Source organism: Acipenser ruthenus, chromosome 4 (assembly GCF_902713425.1).
Source record: "Acipenser ruthenus chromosome 4, fAciRut3.2 maternal haplotype, whole genome shotgun sequence".
Classification (NCBI taxonomy): Eukaryota; Metazoa; Chordata; class Actinopteri; order Acipenseriformes; family Acipenseridae; genus Acipenser; species Acipenser ruthenus.
Genome location: NC_081192.1, coordinates 87,659,344 through 87,673,994, shown reverse-complemented (window position 1 = coordinate 87,673,994; position 14,651 = coordinate 87,659,344). Strand labels below are relative to the sequence as shown.

The 14,651-nt window shown below is 40.8% G+C and overlaps 2 protein-coding genes across 6 annotated transcripts in view; one reads left to right on the top strand and one right to left on the bottom strand.

Annotated features, from left to right (window-relative positions):
* Positions 1-7,797, top strand: part of LOC117399853 (1-phosphatidylinositol 4,5-bisphosphate phosphodiesterase gamma-1-like) — a 60,532-nt gene extending 52,735 nt beyond the window's left edge. For both annotated transcript variants that reach the window (XM_059023037.1, XM_059023036.1), the window contains exons 28-32: positions 218-332; positions 2,478-2,639; positions 4,243-4,331; positions 5,340-5,524; positions 6,052-7,797. In XM_059023037.1, coding sequence (XP_058879020.1) covers positions 218-332; positions 2,478-2,639; positions 4,243-4,331; positions 5,340-5,524; positions 6,052-6,112 — 612 coding nt within the window. In that variant the 3' untranslated portion in view covers positions 6,113-7,797. The remainder of the gene's footprint in view (positions 1-217; positions 333-2,477; positions 2,640-4,242; positions 4,332-5,339; positions 5,525-6,051) is intronic.
* Positions 7,798-8,909: 1,112 nt separating this feature from the next.
* The window catches only part of cyldl (cylindromatosis (turban tumor syndrome), like), a 33,637-nt gene continuing 27,895 nt past the window's right edge, over positions 8,910-14,651 (bottom strand). For all 4 annotated transcript variants that reach the window (XM_034915614.2, XM_059023034.1, XM_059023035.1 and 1 more), the window contains 3 exons: positions 14,257-14,375; positions 13,490-13,709; positions 8,910-12,318 (listed from right to left, as the gene is read on the bottom strand). In XM_034915614.2, the coding sequence (XP_034771505.2) occupies positions 12,134-12,318; positions 13,490-13,709; positions 14,257-14,375 (524 nt within the window). In that variant the 3' untranslated portion in view covers positions 8,910-12,133. The remainder of the gene's footprint in view (positions 12,319-13,489; positions 13,710-14,256; positions 14,376-14,651) is intronic.

Here is a 14,651-nt window from a genome sequence, read left to right as displayed (position 1 = left end):
GGTACAACAGTGAATTTGCCAAGTCATTTTGCATGCATTTATTATAGTTTACCCTGGGATGACATGTTTTATTTTTTTTTTAAATATGCTTTACCATACCTCTCCGGCCTTACGGTGCTTGCCTATGCTTCATTACAGTTTGCTGTGGTTTTACTGTTTATAAAGGTGCTCCCCTGTGTCGTGTCTCAGTTATTAACCCCCCTCCCCTGTTTCCCAGATCCTGGGGGCGCGGCACCTCCCCAAGAACGGCCGCAGCATTGTGTGCCCCTTCGTGGAGGTGGAGGTGTGCGGAGCCGAGTACGACAGCAGCAAGTGCAAGACTGACGTCGTGGGTACGGACGCCTGCTGCCAAGCGTCTCCCTCTGTCCTGCTTTACGGGCCGTGTATCTCAAAGTGTTTACTCCAGTCTAACGTTAACTCCTGGTTTTGTACAAAACTGAGAAACAAAACACTTTGAGAGTGCTTAACACTCCTTCAATCACATTACCTAGATGAACACTCCTTCAATCACATTACCTAGATGAACACTCCTTCAGTCACGTTACCTAGATGAACACACCCTCAGTCACGTTACCTAGATGAACACACCTTCAATCACGTTACCTAGATGAACACTCCTTCAATCACATTACCTAGATGAACACACCTTCAGTCACGTTACCTAGATGAACACACCCTCAGTCACGTTACCTAGATGAACACACCTTCAATCACATTACCTAGATGAACACTCCTTCAATCACGTTACCTAGATGAACACTCCTTCAATCACATTACCTAGATGAACACTCCTTCAATCACATTACCTAGATGAACACTCCTTCAATCACGTTACCTAGATGAACACTCCTTCAATCACATTACCTAGATGAACACTCCTTCAATCACATTACCTAGATGAACACTCCTTCAATCACATTACCTAGATGAACACACCCTCAGTCACGTTACCTAGATGAACACTCCTTCAATCACGTTACCTAGATGAACACTCCTTCAGTCACGTTACCTAGATGAACACACCTTCAATCACATTACCTAGATGAACACTCCTTCAATCACATTACCTAGATGAACACTCCTTCAATCACATTACCTAGATGGTTGACACTAGTTTGGTAAAGTCAACAGGTTATTTAAGACTGGAGTAAACTCTTTGAATACATGGTCCTCTGAATCTTTCTGACTGCGATCTCAGGGCAAAGGTTTCTGTCGCATTAAATCTCCTACCTCTCCTTTTTCACATTATTAGATCCAAGAGTAAATCTCACACAAATAATGAAAGAGGTAAGGTAATATGAACTGTTTTCTATAGAGACAAATATATGGACCACCAATACTGCTGCATATCAGCCCCTGGTACCCCACATTGCCTCCAGGTATTTTTCTAGCTCTTCGTTTTAGTTGTTGTGTTGTGTGATGGACATTAGGGTGATACTGGCAGGCTGGTATCTAGTCCACTCTATGCAGTGCATTTTAAAATGAATGTAGCTGACAAAATAATTCCAGACTTGTGGTGCAGTTCCATTAGCTACATGGTTCTGAAATGTGCAGAACCTCAGGTAGGGTTGCACTTCCTTGATCGCCTGGAGGGTGACATTTATTTGAAAATACTGATTGACAGCATTCCAAATAGAACCTGGAAGTGAGTTTCAAGTGAAGGAGCCCGAGAACTCATCTGATCGAGTTCTTGGCAGATCTCAGAGTACAAGATGTTTGTAAGGAGTAGGCAACTCATGCAAGCAGACAGGGCCACAACCATGGATAGCCTTATCAGTGAGGAGCAGCGTTTTAAATCCATATGCTGCTTCACTGGAAACCAATGTAGTAACCTTAAAACTGGGGAAATGTGACAGAATATACAATATGAACAACATACATTTATAATACATAGTAGACCTTCCCTGATAGTGAGGTGATTCAGCCTTTGAAATGCCTTTATAATTCATAGTAGACCTTGCTATTGAAGTGATACAGCCATCTGAAATGTGTCTCTAATACACTGTAGACCCTGATTGTGATGTGATACAGCCGCCAGATGGAAATTACATCACATTAAAATGAGCCGTGCTATATATTATAGTATAGTATTATAAAAGCTGATTTTCACCCACTCAAGCACACACTGCTCTGTGTCTCTCCTTTGACCTCTTGAGGAGTAAATATCAGCTTGTATGTAATATTCTATAGAGTGCATAGAGGTAAAAGTGTGTGATGTCTCAGCTTTGTAACCCTGACCCCTCTCTCTCCTCCTCTCTCACCCCTCTCTCCCTTCTTTCCCCTCTCTCCCCTCTCTTCCCTCCCCTCTCTCTCCCCTCTCTTCCCTCCTCTCTCCTTCCCCTCTCCCCTCCCTCTCCCTCTCTGTCCTCCCCCTCTCTCCCCTCTCCTCTCCCTGCTCCCTGCTCCTCTCTCTCCTCCCCCTCTCTCCCCTCTCCCCTCTTCCCTCTTCCCTCCCCTCTCCCCTCTCTCCTGTGCAGCGGATAATGGTTTGAATCCAGTCTGGTTGCAGAAGCCGTTTGTGTTGGACATCAACAACCCTGACTTCTGCTTCCTGCGCTTCGTAGTGTACGAGGAGGATATGTTTAGCGACCCCAACTTCCTGGCACAGGCTGTGTTTCCTGTCAAGGAGCTCAAGACTGGTATGCTGAAGCACAACATGCAAACATGCAAACACACACGCCAAGCATGCTGGGCCCAGTTTTTCAAAATCTGTTGCCAAGATCAATATGATCCTATTTATTTGAATCAGGATTTTTATTTTTTATTTATCTGGATCCACTTTTTCAGAAAATCTAATTGCTGGATTACATTTACTAAATACATATTTTTTTTGTAGCTTGTAATAGTTTTCTGTTATTAGGTTGAACTGTAATAAGTTTTCAATATTTTACAGTAATAACATTAATTAAATTGCCATGTAGGTTCAAATGAAATAAAGGCTAAATGATTAGGAACATGTCTTTATTTTTTAAAAAGATGCAAAGTGCAAATAGATTACCAAAACTAAATCTGGATCAAAGTTACTCCTGTTAAAAGGTGAAAATCGGATTACACAGATTTTAAAACACCAAGCTGTATTCGAGTGAAGAACAAGTTTACAAGTACTTAGATTTTCTTCTTTTCTTACACAAATATGAAATTGTTTTAAGACGGAACCCTGTCACAGTTCTTATGTTATTACAGCTATACTTAATCTGCACAAAATTACTAGCAACAGGTTTATTAAACAATAAACTCATGTTTGAGTTCTAACAGGTACAGAAAAGAAATGTCGAACTCACCTTTTCCAGTCTTTTATGTATGTTTGGTTAGAGATCTCTCTGGCATTGATAATCAGCCATCAAAGCTCCCTCAGAACATCTCCTCATTGAAAACACCCCTTAGCTCTCTCATTTCCTCACCCCAGCCCCAGCCACTCTTACTCATTCTTAAAGGAGCAGGTTTTTACTTTTCAAGGTGAAGAACAAAAAGTATGACAGAAAACGTTGTCACCTTCCTGTACATTTTCATTGGCTGTTTTACAGACACTACACACCTGAACTACGGTTTCATAGCATTTTTGTATTGGTTTAAACTTGGGCTGTCAATTAGTTGCAATTGATTTCTGAGATTCACAAATGTATGTTTCGGAAAATTATTTATTTTTAACACAAATTAATCGCACCCTTTTTGATCTGGAATACTGTAATTCACTTCCTGTAATATCCTTCGACATCTTTACTTCTCTATGCACTAAAGAGTCTAAATTAACAGAAACAAAAGTTAAGCAAAACATTGTGGAGAAAATTACTGAAAGTGAACGCAGCATTTTTTCTTTTACATAATGTTGTTTTGGGGACCTGAAAAATAAGGTTTTAACATCAGTATTATGACAGCAGCTGTGATTAGGATTGATGAGGTTCTTCTACCAATTAAAAATAATATGCGATTAAAATACTATAAGGAACTTAATAAATTAAATTACAAGTGTTTTAAGTCTTTCTCGGTGTCTTCAATGTAAATTCAGTAACAAACGTTTCGACTAGATGTCTTGCTAAATATCTTCAATTGAAATACTAAAGGAAACTAAATAAATTCAATGACAAACGTTTCGACGAGAAGTCTTACTCAATGTCTTCAATGCTGACATGAGTTTGACAGCCTGAGTTTAAACTAGAAAGTGAGACCCTAATTCCCACACAGCTGAACTGACTGTCCCAGCTGAGGTAATGATTCTGTAGTGCCTGACCTTTCACCCTGTAGGGTACCGCTCAGTCCCTCTGAAGAACAGCTACAGTGAAGATCTGGAACTGGCCTCCCTGCTGGTACACATTGAGATCGTCAATGCCAAGGTCAGTCGCACTTAACCCTTCGCTTTCCAAAGGAACTGGCATTCCTCATGCCTGGACAACCACCACTCGGACTGAAACTCTATCGGCAGAACATTTCATAAAATAGCTACATGCACAGTGATGCCGCACATTAACTTTGGTGTAACGATACACTAATGTTAGGTATCGCGATATGCAAATCACAATATGCATCATGATATGTGTGATGGTCCTGATAGGCTACCTGTATGATCCATAATAAGATCAAATGATCATTTAAAGAAATAAAAATGAGATAGGGAGAGTATGCATTCATGCCAACTATAAAACACTCGTATTTTTCAGTCAAGGACCACTTGGTGAACTACAATGGCCTATGCTGTTGTGCTTTTGGTCTTGTATCACAATACAATTGACGATTATGAAACTAAATCTAAATTGACACACAGTGACTTGTTCCCCACCTAACACTAACATCATACCCTTATGCAGTGCTCCCTTCCTATCCTGCTGTCTGACTTGTATATCAAAACGGGGTCTTGAGAACATTCACAACTATTAAACACTCAAATAGTGCTGAAAAATAAATACAAAAAGAAACTGAAATGCAATGACAAACACCTCATTGAAAAAGACTGATTAGTACGGTAGTCTCCCCTTCTACACCTGTGAAGGTGTAAAAGGTGAGACCCAGTGTTCAAATGAGTCTCAATCTCTTACCTTCAGCCTCACAGTGATAATGAAAAATCTAACGAAAAGCATTTTGTGATGGTCTTTAGTAGCAAACTTATTGCTATGAACCTTGCTGAGCTCAAACTTTAAAAGTTTGAAGGTTAAGTGGAAATAATATAGGAATTGGAAACCATTGACATACCATGAATGGTATGTAGGTGAGAGAATTATTTTAATGTTGTTTGTTCTACCTTTTAAGGTGGTTATATACGATTCCTGATGATGTTTAGTAATGTTTACTGTTTGTTTGATTGTAGTTGAGCTGTGACTGTGCCCATGTCTCTCTCTCTGTCTCAGGAGGAGGACGATGAGAACCTGTACTCCTCGATCCAGCAGCTCCGGGATCGCACCAGTGAGCTGTCCAGCCAGGTGTCCTCCTTCGAGAGGAGCAATGCCTGCGACCAGCGATACCAGCAGCGTGTGGACGAGCTCCGAGCGGCACAGGAGCAGCTCACTGAGCTCACAGAGGCTCGCACCCGGAGGTGAGACCCCCACATACCATCACAGACCCCCGCAGACCACTGCTGACCATCACAGACCCCCGCAGACCACTGCTGACCATCACAGACCACCACAGACTCCTGCAGACCACTGCTGACCACCACAGACCCCCGCAGACCACTGTTGACTATCACAGACCCCCACAGAACACCACAAACACCACAGACCACCACAAACCCCACACACCACTGCTGACCATCACAGACCACCACAAACCCCGCAGACCACTGCTGACCATCAGACCCCAGCAGACCACTGAAGACCATCACACACCCCCACAGACCCCAGCAGACCACTCCTGACCATCACAGACCCCAGCAGACCACCACAAACCTCACAGACCACCGCATACCACTGCAAACATATAGATACATAAAAAATAACAGTAAATAAAATAAAAAAAAACCCTAAATAATAAAACTAAATAAATAAATAAAATGATATTTAAAGCATCTGACTCTTTAAATAATCCAGGCTGATCATTCTAGACTTGTTCCTCGCTTTGCAGGCTGATGGAGAAGAAGAGGAGGGAGAAACTACGCCAGCAGATAGCAACAAAACGCAGCTAAGCAAACCAGCAGGGGGAGCTGTCGAGACAGAGGAAACAGCCAGGGCCGTTTCCATGGACACGCTGTGGCAGGAGTTGAGGTCTTCTGGGCAACCCTTGCACATGCATCTCCTGTATAAAGCAAACAGAGACAGACTTTGGTGTTAAAGGAAGAAATTTCAAATCATGCAGCTTTCTGTGCCTTTACATTTCTTTCCTCTCTTAATAACAATCTGTTTATTTCCCCCAGGTTGCAAGGAGTAAAATAGGTCAGGTCAATGTAGTGTGGGCTTATATTCCCCTTATAAATGTTTCTCATAGTAAAAGCATAGCAAAGTGCAAGAAAGCACAGCGAAAGCATAGGTAAGCATTGCAAAGCAAAGAGAGGAATTGTAAAGCACATTAAAAGACATGGCCAACCATGGGAAATAGTTGGAAAAGCACTGGAAAACTGCAAAATTACAGTGAACATTTACTGTGGTAAACTTTTATAAGGTTATCTTAAGCACATATCTACAGTAAGGGGAGCATTAGCACAGCCTGGCAATATACATGGTGATTCATAATTGGCACTACATTGTCGTTTTTCATTGTTTTCAATTCTACTTATATGTTGACATTGTTGAACAGCCCTCTTGTGGCCAAATGGTGCATCACAGAGCGTATCTGTCACAGATGGGTTTTTTTTCCTTTGCATTTTATCCCCCACATACCCTCCAGTTTTTCTGATGCTCCAATGTGTGAATTATGAATCACCCTGTGCTAAGAAATACCAGTCACTAAAATAGTGTGGACCAGTTTCTTGACTGGAGTTTTGCCAGTGGGGTTTTTTCCTTAAGTCTAATTTAAGCAATGTTTAAAAATTCCACAGTCACTGCTACTGGTGCAATATAGTTCAGGGCTGTCAAATTATAGCATTGCTATCCTTTCAGTTTCCAAATGACAAAAACAAACAAAAAACTAAAATAAGCAAAATGTAACAGTTAGCTTTCTCAGTAGATTGTTATTTGGTATTTCTTTAAGACTTGTGTGTTATTCCCTATTAAAAAGATTTATAACAAAAACATAGCAACGTGTAATACGGCATAGTGCAAGCATGGGAAAGCCTAGAGAGGTATGGTAAAGCATATTCAAAGAAATGGCCAACTATGGTAAATGCACAGTACAAACAAAGGAAAAGCATGGAGGAAAACTGCAAAATGACATGCAAATCTACTATGCAAAACCGCTGAAGCGTTTTATTACACAGCCGCCATTAATGGCCTTTAGAGAGCGTTCCCAGTATCCTAGATTGTATGAGAGGCAGATGAGGATGCTGCACATCTTACAGACTGGTGTGGTTGACCGTCATCATTCATTTCTCAATGGACTTCAATGCTGGTTTTGAGGGATCTCTCTTCCCTTACTTTTTTGTGTACTTTTTAAGGGTTGTTCACTTCTTAATTCCACCCCTCAGCTGTGTGGGTTCACGGTGTGTTTGAGGGGGTTATTACGTTGTTTGAATCTCTTACTTGTGGTTTAAGTGCCAACCCCAACCAGATAGCAGACCTGTACAACTAATCACCAAAGAGGAGCTTTTTTGAGGACCAACACTGGGAATGCCCAGCCCTGGTCTGGTGTTTGGCTTTGTATCCCTAATGCACAGGGGATGAAGGGATTCCTTATTTCAAATCATGTCAATATTAATAAAGACTAAAGCTAATCCACGCTCAGTGTTCTCTTTCTTTTTCCCCCAAAATACAAATCAGAGCAGAAACAGAAAACCATTAAGATTGTCAACTCATTTGTAATGATAATGTAAGCAACAGCATCATGCTCACTACAGCTGTGGCTAAAACATTTGCATCACCCTATAGAATTAACTAATTTTGCTTCATAAAGTCGAATAAAACCTTCTGAATAATGTTACATTAACACATTGAATTACATACCGCTTTGTAGTTTTCCATACTTAATGAAAAAGTGACAAAACATTTTAAAAATTGATATTCTGAAATCTAACATGAAATACTTTACTACTGTTTCAATCCTAAAATTCTAGGTGATGCAAAACCTTTGGCCATAGCTGTATAAATCAGGGTACAACTCAAAAGTCATCAATGTAAACTGTAATGAATCTCCTCCCAGCTGTCGCTCCGGATCTTGAGGGGAGGCGAGTGGTTGCGGTGAAGAATATTCTTTCATTTTTTTTTTTTTTAATAGAGAGCCTATTATTTTACCCACAATTTTCTCCCCAATTTTAGAATGTTAAATAATGTTTTCCCCTTTACCATAGCAATTCCCCACACAGCTCAGGAGAACTGAAAGATCAGTTGGTGTCCTCCCATCCCTCATCCAAGCCAATTTCCCCAGGAACTCGAGAGTGGATGTCAGCAAGCTACTGGCACCTGGAGGACAAAGGCCAGCCCTGCAGGTGTGTCCCTCTGAGCTCTCCAGGTTCCTGGCACGTAGAGTCCGCTGTTGCGCAGTGAGGAGAAACTCCCTGCCAGTTTTGTCTCCTTAACCCACGGGAGCGGCAGAGCCAATGTGACACTCCCTCCGGAAGACCGGCGACTTCGCACAGCCAGGACGCGAACCTGTGCTCCCCTGACAGTATGACTCCCCTGTACAGTATATACCACATGGCCATGCCTTTACCAGGGAAGACCTCAGAGACCAGAGAATATTGTATTTTAGATAATAAGTAATACTTGTTAATTGTAGTGATCCAGTAGTTCACAAGCACCTTTACTTTTTTTTTTAATAAATATATATATATATATATATATATACACACACACACACACACACATACACACCGGAATGAACAAGCAGAGGCGTTTTAAAGTCTTTATTTTATTCCCACTTTTCATAAAAAGACACCCGAGAAGCGCTAGCACCAGATCACAGTACAAGCAAAGTGCACAAACCTGTACATTCACATCCTCAGCGTTCAGACAGACTGCTGTGTGTTGGACAGTTGTGGGTCTCACAAGAGTAAATGTTAAAGGTCAGGCAATGTGGACTAAGTTTAATCATACATGATACAGATCACTTTCAAATACAAATAGACATACTATGGTCCAGTGTTGAGGTCATCAATCGGTTGCCATCTGTGCAAAGAACTTGTCCAGGTTTAAGCCATTAACCCACTTATCAATAACCAAGTATAGACGGTAGAAAAACGTATTTTTAATATCAGATTCAACAGGAACTATGAAATAGTAAAAATAAACAATTCATAGCTCTATATACCTTTATATACCTGTGTGGTTCAGTGGTTAAAGAAAAGGGCTTGTAACCGGAGGTCCCTGGTTCAAATCCCACCTCAGCCACTGACTCATTGTGTGACCCTGAGCAAGTCACTTAACCTCCTTGTGCTCCGTCTTTCGGGTGAGACGTAACTGTAAGTGACTCTGCAGCTGATGCATAGTTCACACACCCTAGTCTCTGTAAGTCGCCTTGGATAAAGGCGCCTGCTAAATGAACAAATAATAATAATAATATTTATAGAAATCAACAGAAAATGACATAAATGTACTGCCAGTTTTACACATCTGTATAAAATGAAAGAAATAAATAAATAGACACTTAAACAAGAGAGTGATCTACAGGAAAGCTATATGAAAATTGAAAACAATTTCTACAGTGATCTGCATTTTTTTTTTTTTTAAGGACGAGGCTACTTGTAAGAATCCCTTTACCGACTAGTTTAAATTACCAGCTATGTGTCATAACATAATACCACTGCTTTATAAAGCTGATATATTTATACAACACACATCCTAAATAAGCAAACAAAATAACCAGAATATAATCATATTTTGTTTTTCAGTGCAGTGAACTCGGAGGTAAACATTCCAAACTCTAAAATAAAGCACTCGGCAGGCCTCGTCGATCACTAGATTTTGGAATGTTTATCTCCTCGTACATCAGACAGGTGCTTCGGAATGCTCGCTACTGCTTGTACATTTGGGCTTTAAAAAGTTTTTTGGAAATCCAACATTATCTTAAAAACAATTAAAAACTCCAAATAGGTTAGAGCAGAGGCTCTCAAACTTTTTCTAACTGGGACCCCTCTGAAGTGACTTTAGTCGGCCGTGGCCCCCGAATATACAATACCCCATTTAATATTAGAGAAATGCATCGATAGATTTTTAACATAAATAATATATATATATATTGTTCTAAAATCAGATAGACTGTCTTAACACAGCTTTACAAAATATTCAGTGCAATTGCCTGAGCAGATTTAACAACTAGGATAAAGTACTGAGTCTGCTTGCCACTGTTCCTTTCTGTCACCCCCCAGTTGAGTAAACATTTTCAAAATGAGTCATTAAAAAAGAAATACACTGTCCACAGGCAAGTCTAAAAGTATCAGTGCAAACATGTGACCAGGCTGCATTGGAGATACAGCTCCAGGGGGGCACTGAAACCCCGTCTAGCCTGTTCCCTGGGACCACCTGGTCAACCAATATAATATTCTGGTATTAATGAGCGCCTGAAAGAGCGACTCCAATGAGCAATAAGCTTACTGCCAGTTAGTATTGCACAGCGAGAATTGGAAAAACAATTTCATATCCTTGTGACCTCTTACTAACCACTTTCTAAAACCGTTTCCTGAAAATGGAAATCTTTGTGAGTTATCAAGTTGTTCCACTTCTTCTCATTTTCCAGAAAACAGTTTTTTTTTTTTTTATGGTAAAGTATTAAGAGAAATTCTGTGAATCTGAAATTATGGGATATCAGCTTTTACCAGGACGCCACTCAAGCATGAAATCAGTTAATGTGCAGCACAATTAAAGAGCAAAGATCAAAAATACAGTATAGCAATTTAGACCGGCACTAAACTTTACAAACAGGATATTGTTGATCTTTTTTACTTTCTTTGCACATTCACTTATACTGGAATGAAAAGCATGCTGATCATTAAACAAATATACAGATGAAAGTTTTATCTTCATCTCCAGTATAAATGAGTTACTAGGGTGCTCAATACAACCTGGTCCGCACCACTAAAGGAGAGGACCGTATTTTCAAAGCATTTACTGTAGTCTTTAATTAACTCTTTTTTTTTTTTTAAGATACAAAAATCAACAGTAATGTACAAAACTGAGAAACAAACGACCTCACAGAGCTTAAGGGAGCTTCGATTACATGACTTACATGTCTGATACTTGTTTTCAAAAGTCTTTGAAAGTAGGTCCCAGAGTGTCCAGAAAGCTGAATTGTGGCCCAGACATGGCCATAGCTTGCGTACTGCACAGCATCCTACCCTACAGTATTCTATGAGGATTTTAAGCACTCCATCTCTAGGACTATGGATATAATGTATATGTATATACACACAATTACTCAACTCAACTGAAAGGTAAACCTAGAGAACTGAAGAGCAGTTCTTGGCCCCAGGCTTATCAAAAAGTAAAATACAAAAATAAAAAAAAACACAGCATTTAAGTAATTGCAATAGAAACACTAAGCATGACAGCAAACATTATGGGGGTCAGTATGAAAGAAAAATGAAATGCACTGTGAGGGGTTCATACTGGGGGAATGCAGCTTTTTAAATAAATGATTACATTTCTAGATTCCGGCCATTCCTTGACTTTCATCATTTATGGGAATGCCAACTTCTTTATTTAAAATAAGCAAGAAGCGCCAAATTTCATTTTCTCTGTTTGTTTGAACTGGATGAGCTTAGATGGGTCGAATGGCCTCCTCCCGTCCGTAAATGTTCTTATGTTCGTATTACTTAACTCTTCCAGCAGAACAGAAAATACTACCAAATGATAACTGACTAAAGAGTGTTTTATACCGAAAGGTCCCCCATTCAATTTATAACCAGGGTGGGGTAGTATGTCTAATAATAGGGTCCTGCAGAACAGATGAGATATCAAACTATCTTAAATTTAAAAAAAGAAACACACACTGTGTAACATTTCTGTAATTTGAAGGTTAGAATAATCTGGTTTCCTTGCTGCAGATATTTGACCTGTTTGATGCCATACTGTGCTGTGCTGTGCTGTACTGTGCCGTGCCGAGCAGCCTCCCTCTCTCCCTGTTATTTATACAGCTCCATCCTCTTGCTCTGATACAGGTACATGTAGGCGTCGCAGAAGAGCCGCTTGGCGACGCCCTCCATGTCCCGTGGTGTCTGCCCTGCTAGCTCCGTGAGGGGCATGTCCAGATACCTGCCCACCTCCGGGCACAGGGTCACCGTGGGAATGTTATAGCCATCCTGGTCACCTGCACACAAACAGACACACAACATCAGAAAAGGAGAACAGGACACAGCTTTCTTTAGAAGATGGGTCTAAAAGTGGTGGCCAAAAATGATATATTTACCATGGAAGTTGTTTTGCTTTTAAATGGAACTACCAGAGGGGGTATATTTGCCGAAATGAACTTGACTATTGTTATGCTCTTAGTTGTTCTTATGTGTATCGAATCCTATGCAGGTTCATTTTTGCTTATTTATTTATTTATTTATCTATCTGTCTATCTTCTACTTGGCATACATTTTTTAATGTGAGCTCCACCTTTCAAATACTTCAGTCTTTTGTAAGTTGTTAGCAATGTGAGATGAGATATATTAAAAAATGATATTGTTTAAAGTGGCACTCAAATGAGAGGAGGCCCATCAAAGCTCATCTGTGCTTCCTAGTAGCTAATTGATTACGGGTCTTTAAGGATCCCAATGATTCAATATCAACAACATGACTATGTAACCCACTCCATACCCTCACCACTCTCTGTGTGAAGAAGTGTCTCCTCCCTGCTGTCCTAAGTCTGTCTATACTTAATTTCCAACTGTCTCCTCTGGTCCAGATCTCTGAAGTTTTTAAAATCTTAAAGGTTAACCCTACTTAATACTTTAAGCACAATTTCCCTTAATCCTTTGCCAAAGGGTAAAAAGATTCAGTTATATCTTCAAGACTCATTCCATTAAACCCTGGTATTCATCTGGTTACTCTTCACTGTCCACAGCAGTCACTTACACTGATTAAGCACAATTCATTTTTATTTTTGTTTTATTATTTCCCTATGTGGGAAATCAGTTTCTTATGTTTCTTATTCCTTAACAGTAGGTTTGACTGCACAAGTCTCCTGATCCTTCACTGAGGGAAGTTCTGAAACCCAGGACTGGGAGCAGCAGGGCTCTTGTGAGTTTCTAACCATGCTCAAACTCCTGGCTCCTGATCATTTCAATACTAGACTTCATTGAGGGAAGTTCTGAAACCCAGGACTGGGAGCAGCAGGGCTCTTGTGAGTTTCTAACCCTGCTCAAACTCCTGGCTCCTGATCATTTCAATACTAGACTTCATTGAGGGGAGTTCTGAACCCTGGGCTGGGTGCAAGTCTCCAGCCCTGTTATATGATAATGAACAGTAGAGTGCTGACGTGGAGAGGATCTCACCGTGCCGGTCCGCCATGCTGTCGAAGAAGATCCAGTCGTCTTTCTGTGGTCCGTATCTGACGAAGGAGACGTAGTGACTGGTCTCTATACACAGCACAGCGAAGAGTTCCAGCTTCTCTCTGGGGACCCTCCACTTCGCTGCCCCGTTCCCCCCGCGGAACCCCTCCGGCAGGGACAGTCTGGGGAGCTTGTGGTCCCGCCGCCGGGGGTGAGAGTGAACCTGCCGAAAAAAAAACCTTCACTTCACTGCAAACACATTATTATTATTATTTGCTTATTTAGCAGACGCCTTTATCCAAGGCGACTTACAGAGACTAGGGTGTGTGAACTATGCATCAGCTGCAGAGTCACTTACAATTACATCTCACCCGAAAGATGGAACACAAGGAGGTTAAGTGACTTGCTCGGGGTTCATCATATTGCATTAGAGAACATGAGAATAAACTAATAAACACTCTCTAAAACTGCTGTAAAATAATGAATGGATTACAAACCTGAAATCGACAAATCAAAATTGTGTTTAAAAAAAATAGTCCTGAACAAAAAAAACTTGTGAACAGGGCCCATTGTATGTGTGCTTGTTTTGCTGATGAGTACCTATTCAGAGCACTTGAGTTTCTGGCCTTACTCAGACTCCTGGCTCCTGGTCGTTTCAATACTAGGCTTTATTGAGCAGAGTTCTGAACCCCAGGACTGGGTTCAGCAGGGCGAGTGTGAGTTTCTAAAACACAGCCCGCTGTTTGTGTGCTTGTTTTGCGGCGCCATACCTGTTCAGAGCACTTGTCACAGAACTGCTTGAAGCCGGTGTTGGAGAAGGTCTGGTCTGTAAAGCAATCCACGCACTCCTGAGAAGCGAGGCCACCGCACAGAATACACTCCCTGGGACCTGCAATGCACCAGGTAGATGAAAATATCCGCACGTCTGTGGTTAATGTTATCCGTGGAACCGTATGTGGTGGAGTGAAGACAACAAAGATTGTCAGCATAAGGCTTCTTGTGTCAGATTTCTCAAGGTCTTTACACAAACAATAAAATGTGCAGCACCAGTCTTGGTTTGGCCTACCTTACCTAAGCTAAAATTGGGTAGTCCATTTACTCTGAATCTTTATTAACACATTTATTTATGGTGAAATTTTTTTTTAAACATCCCAAACAAACAAGT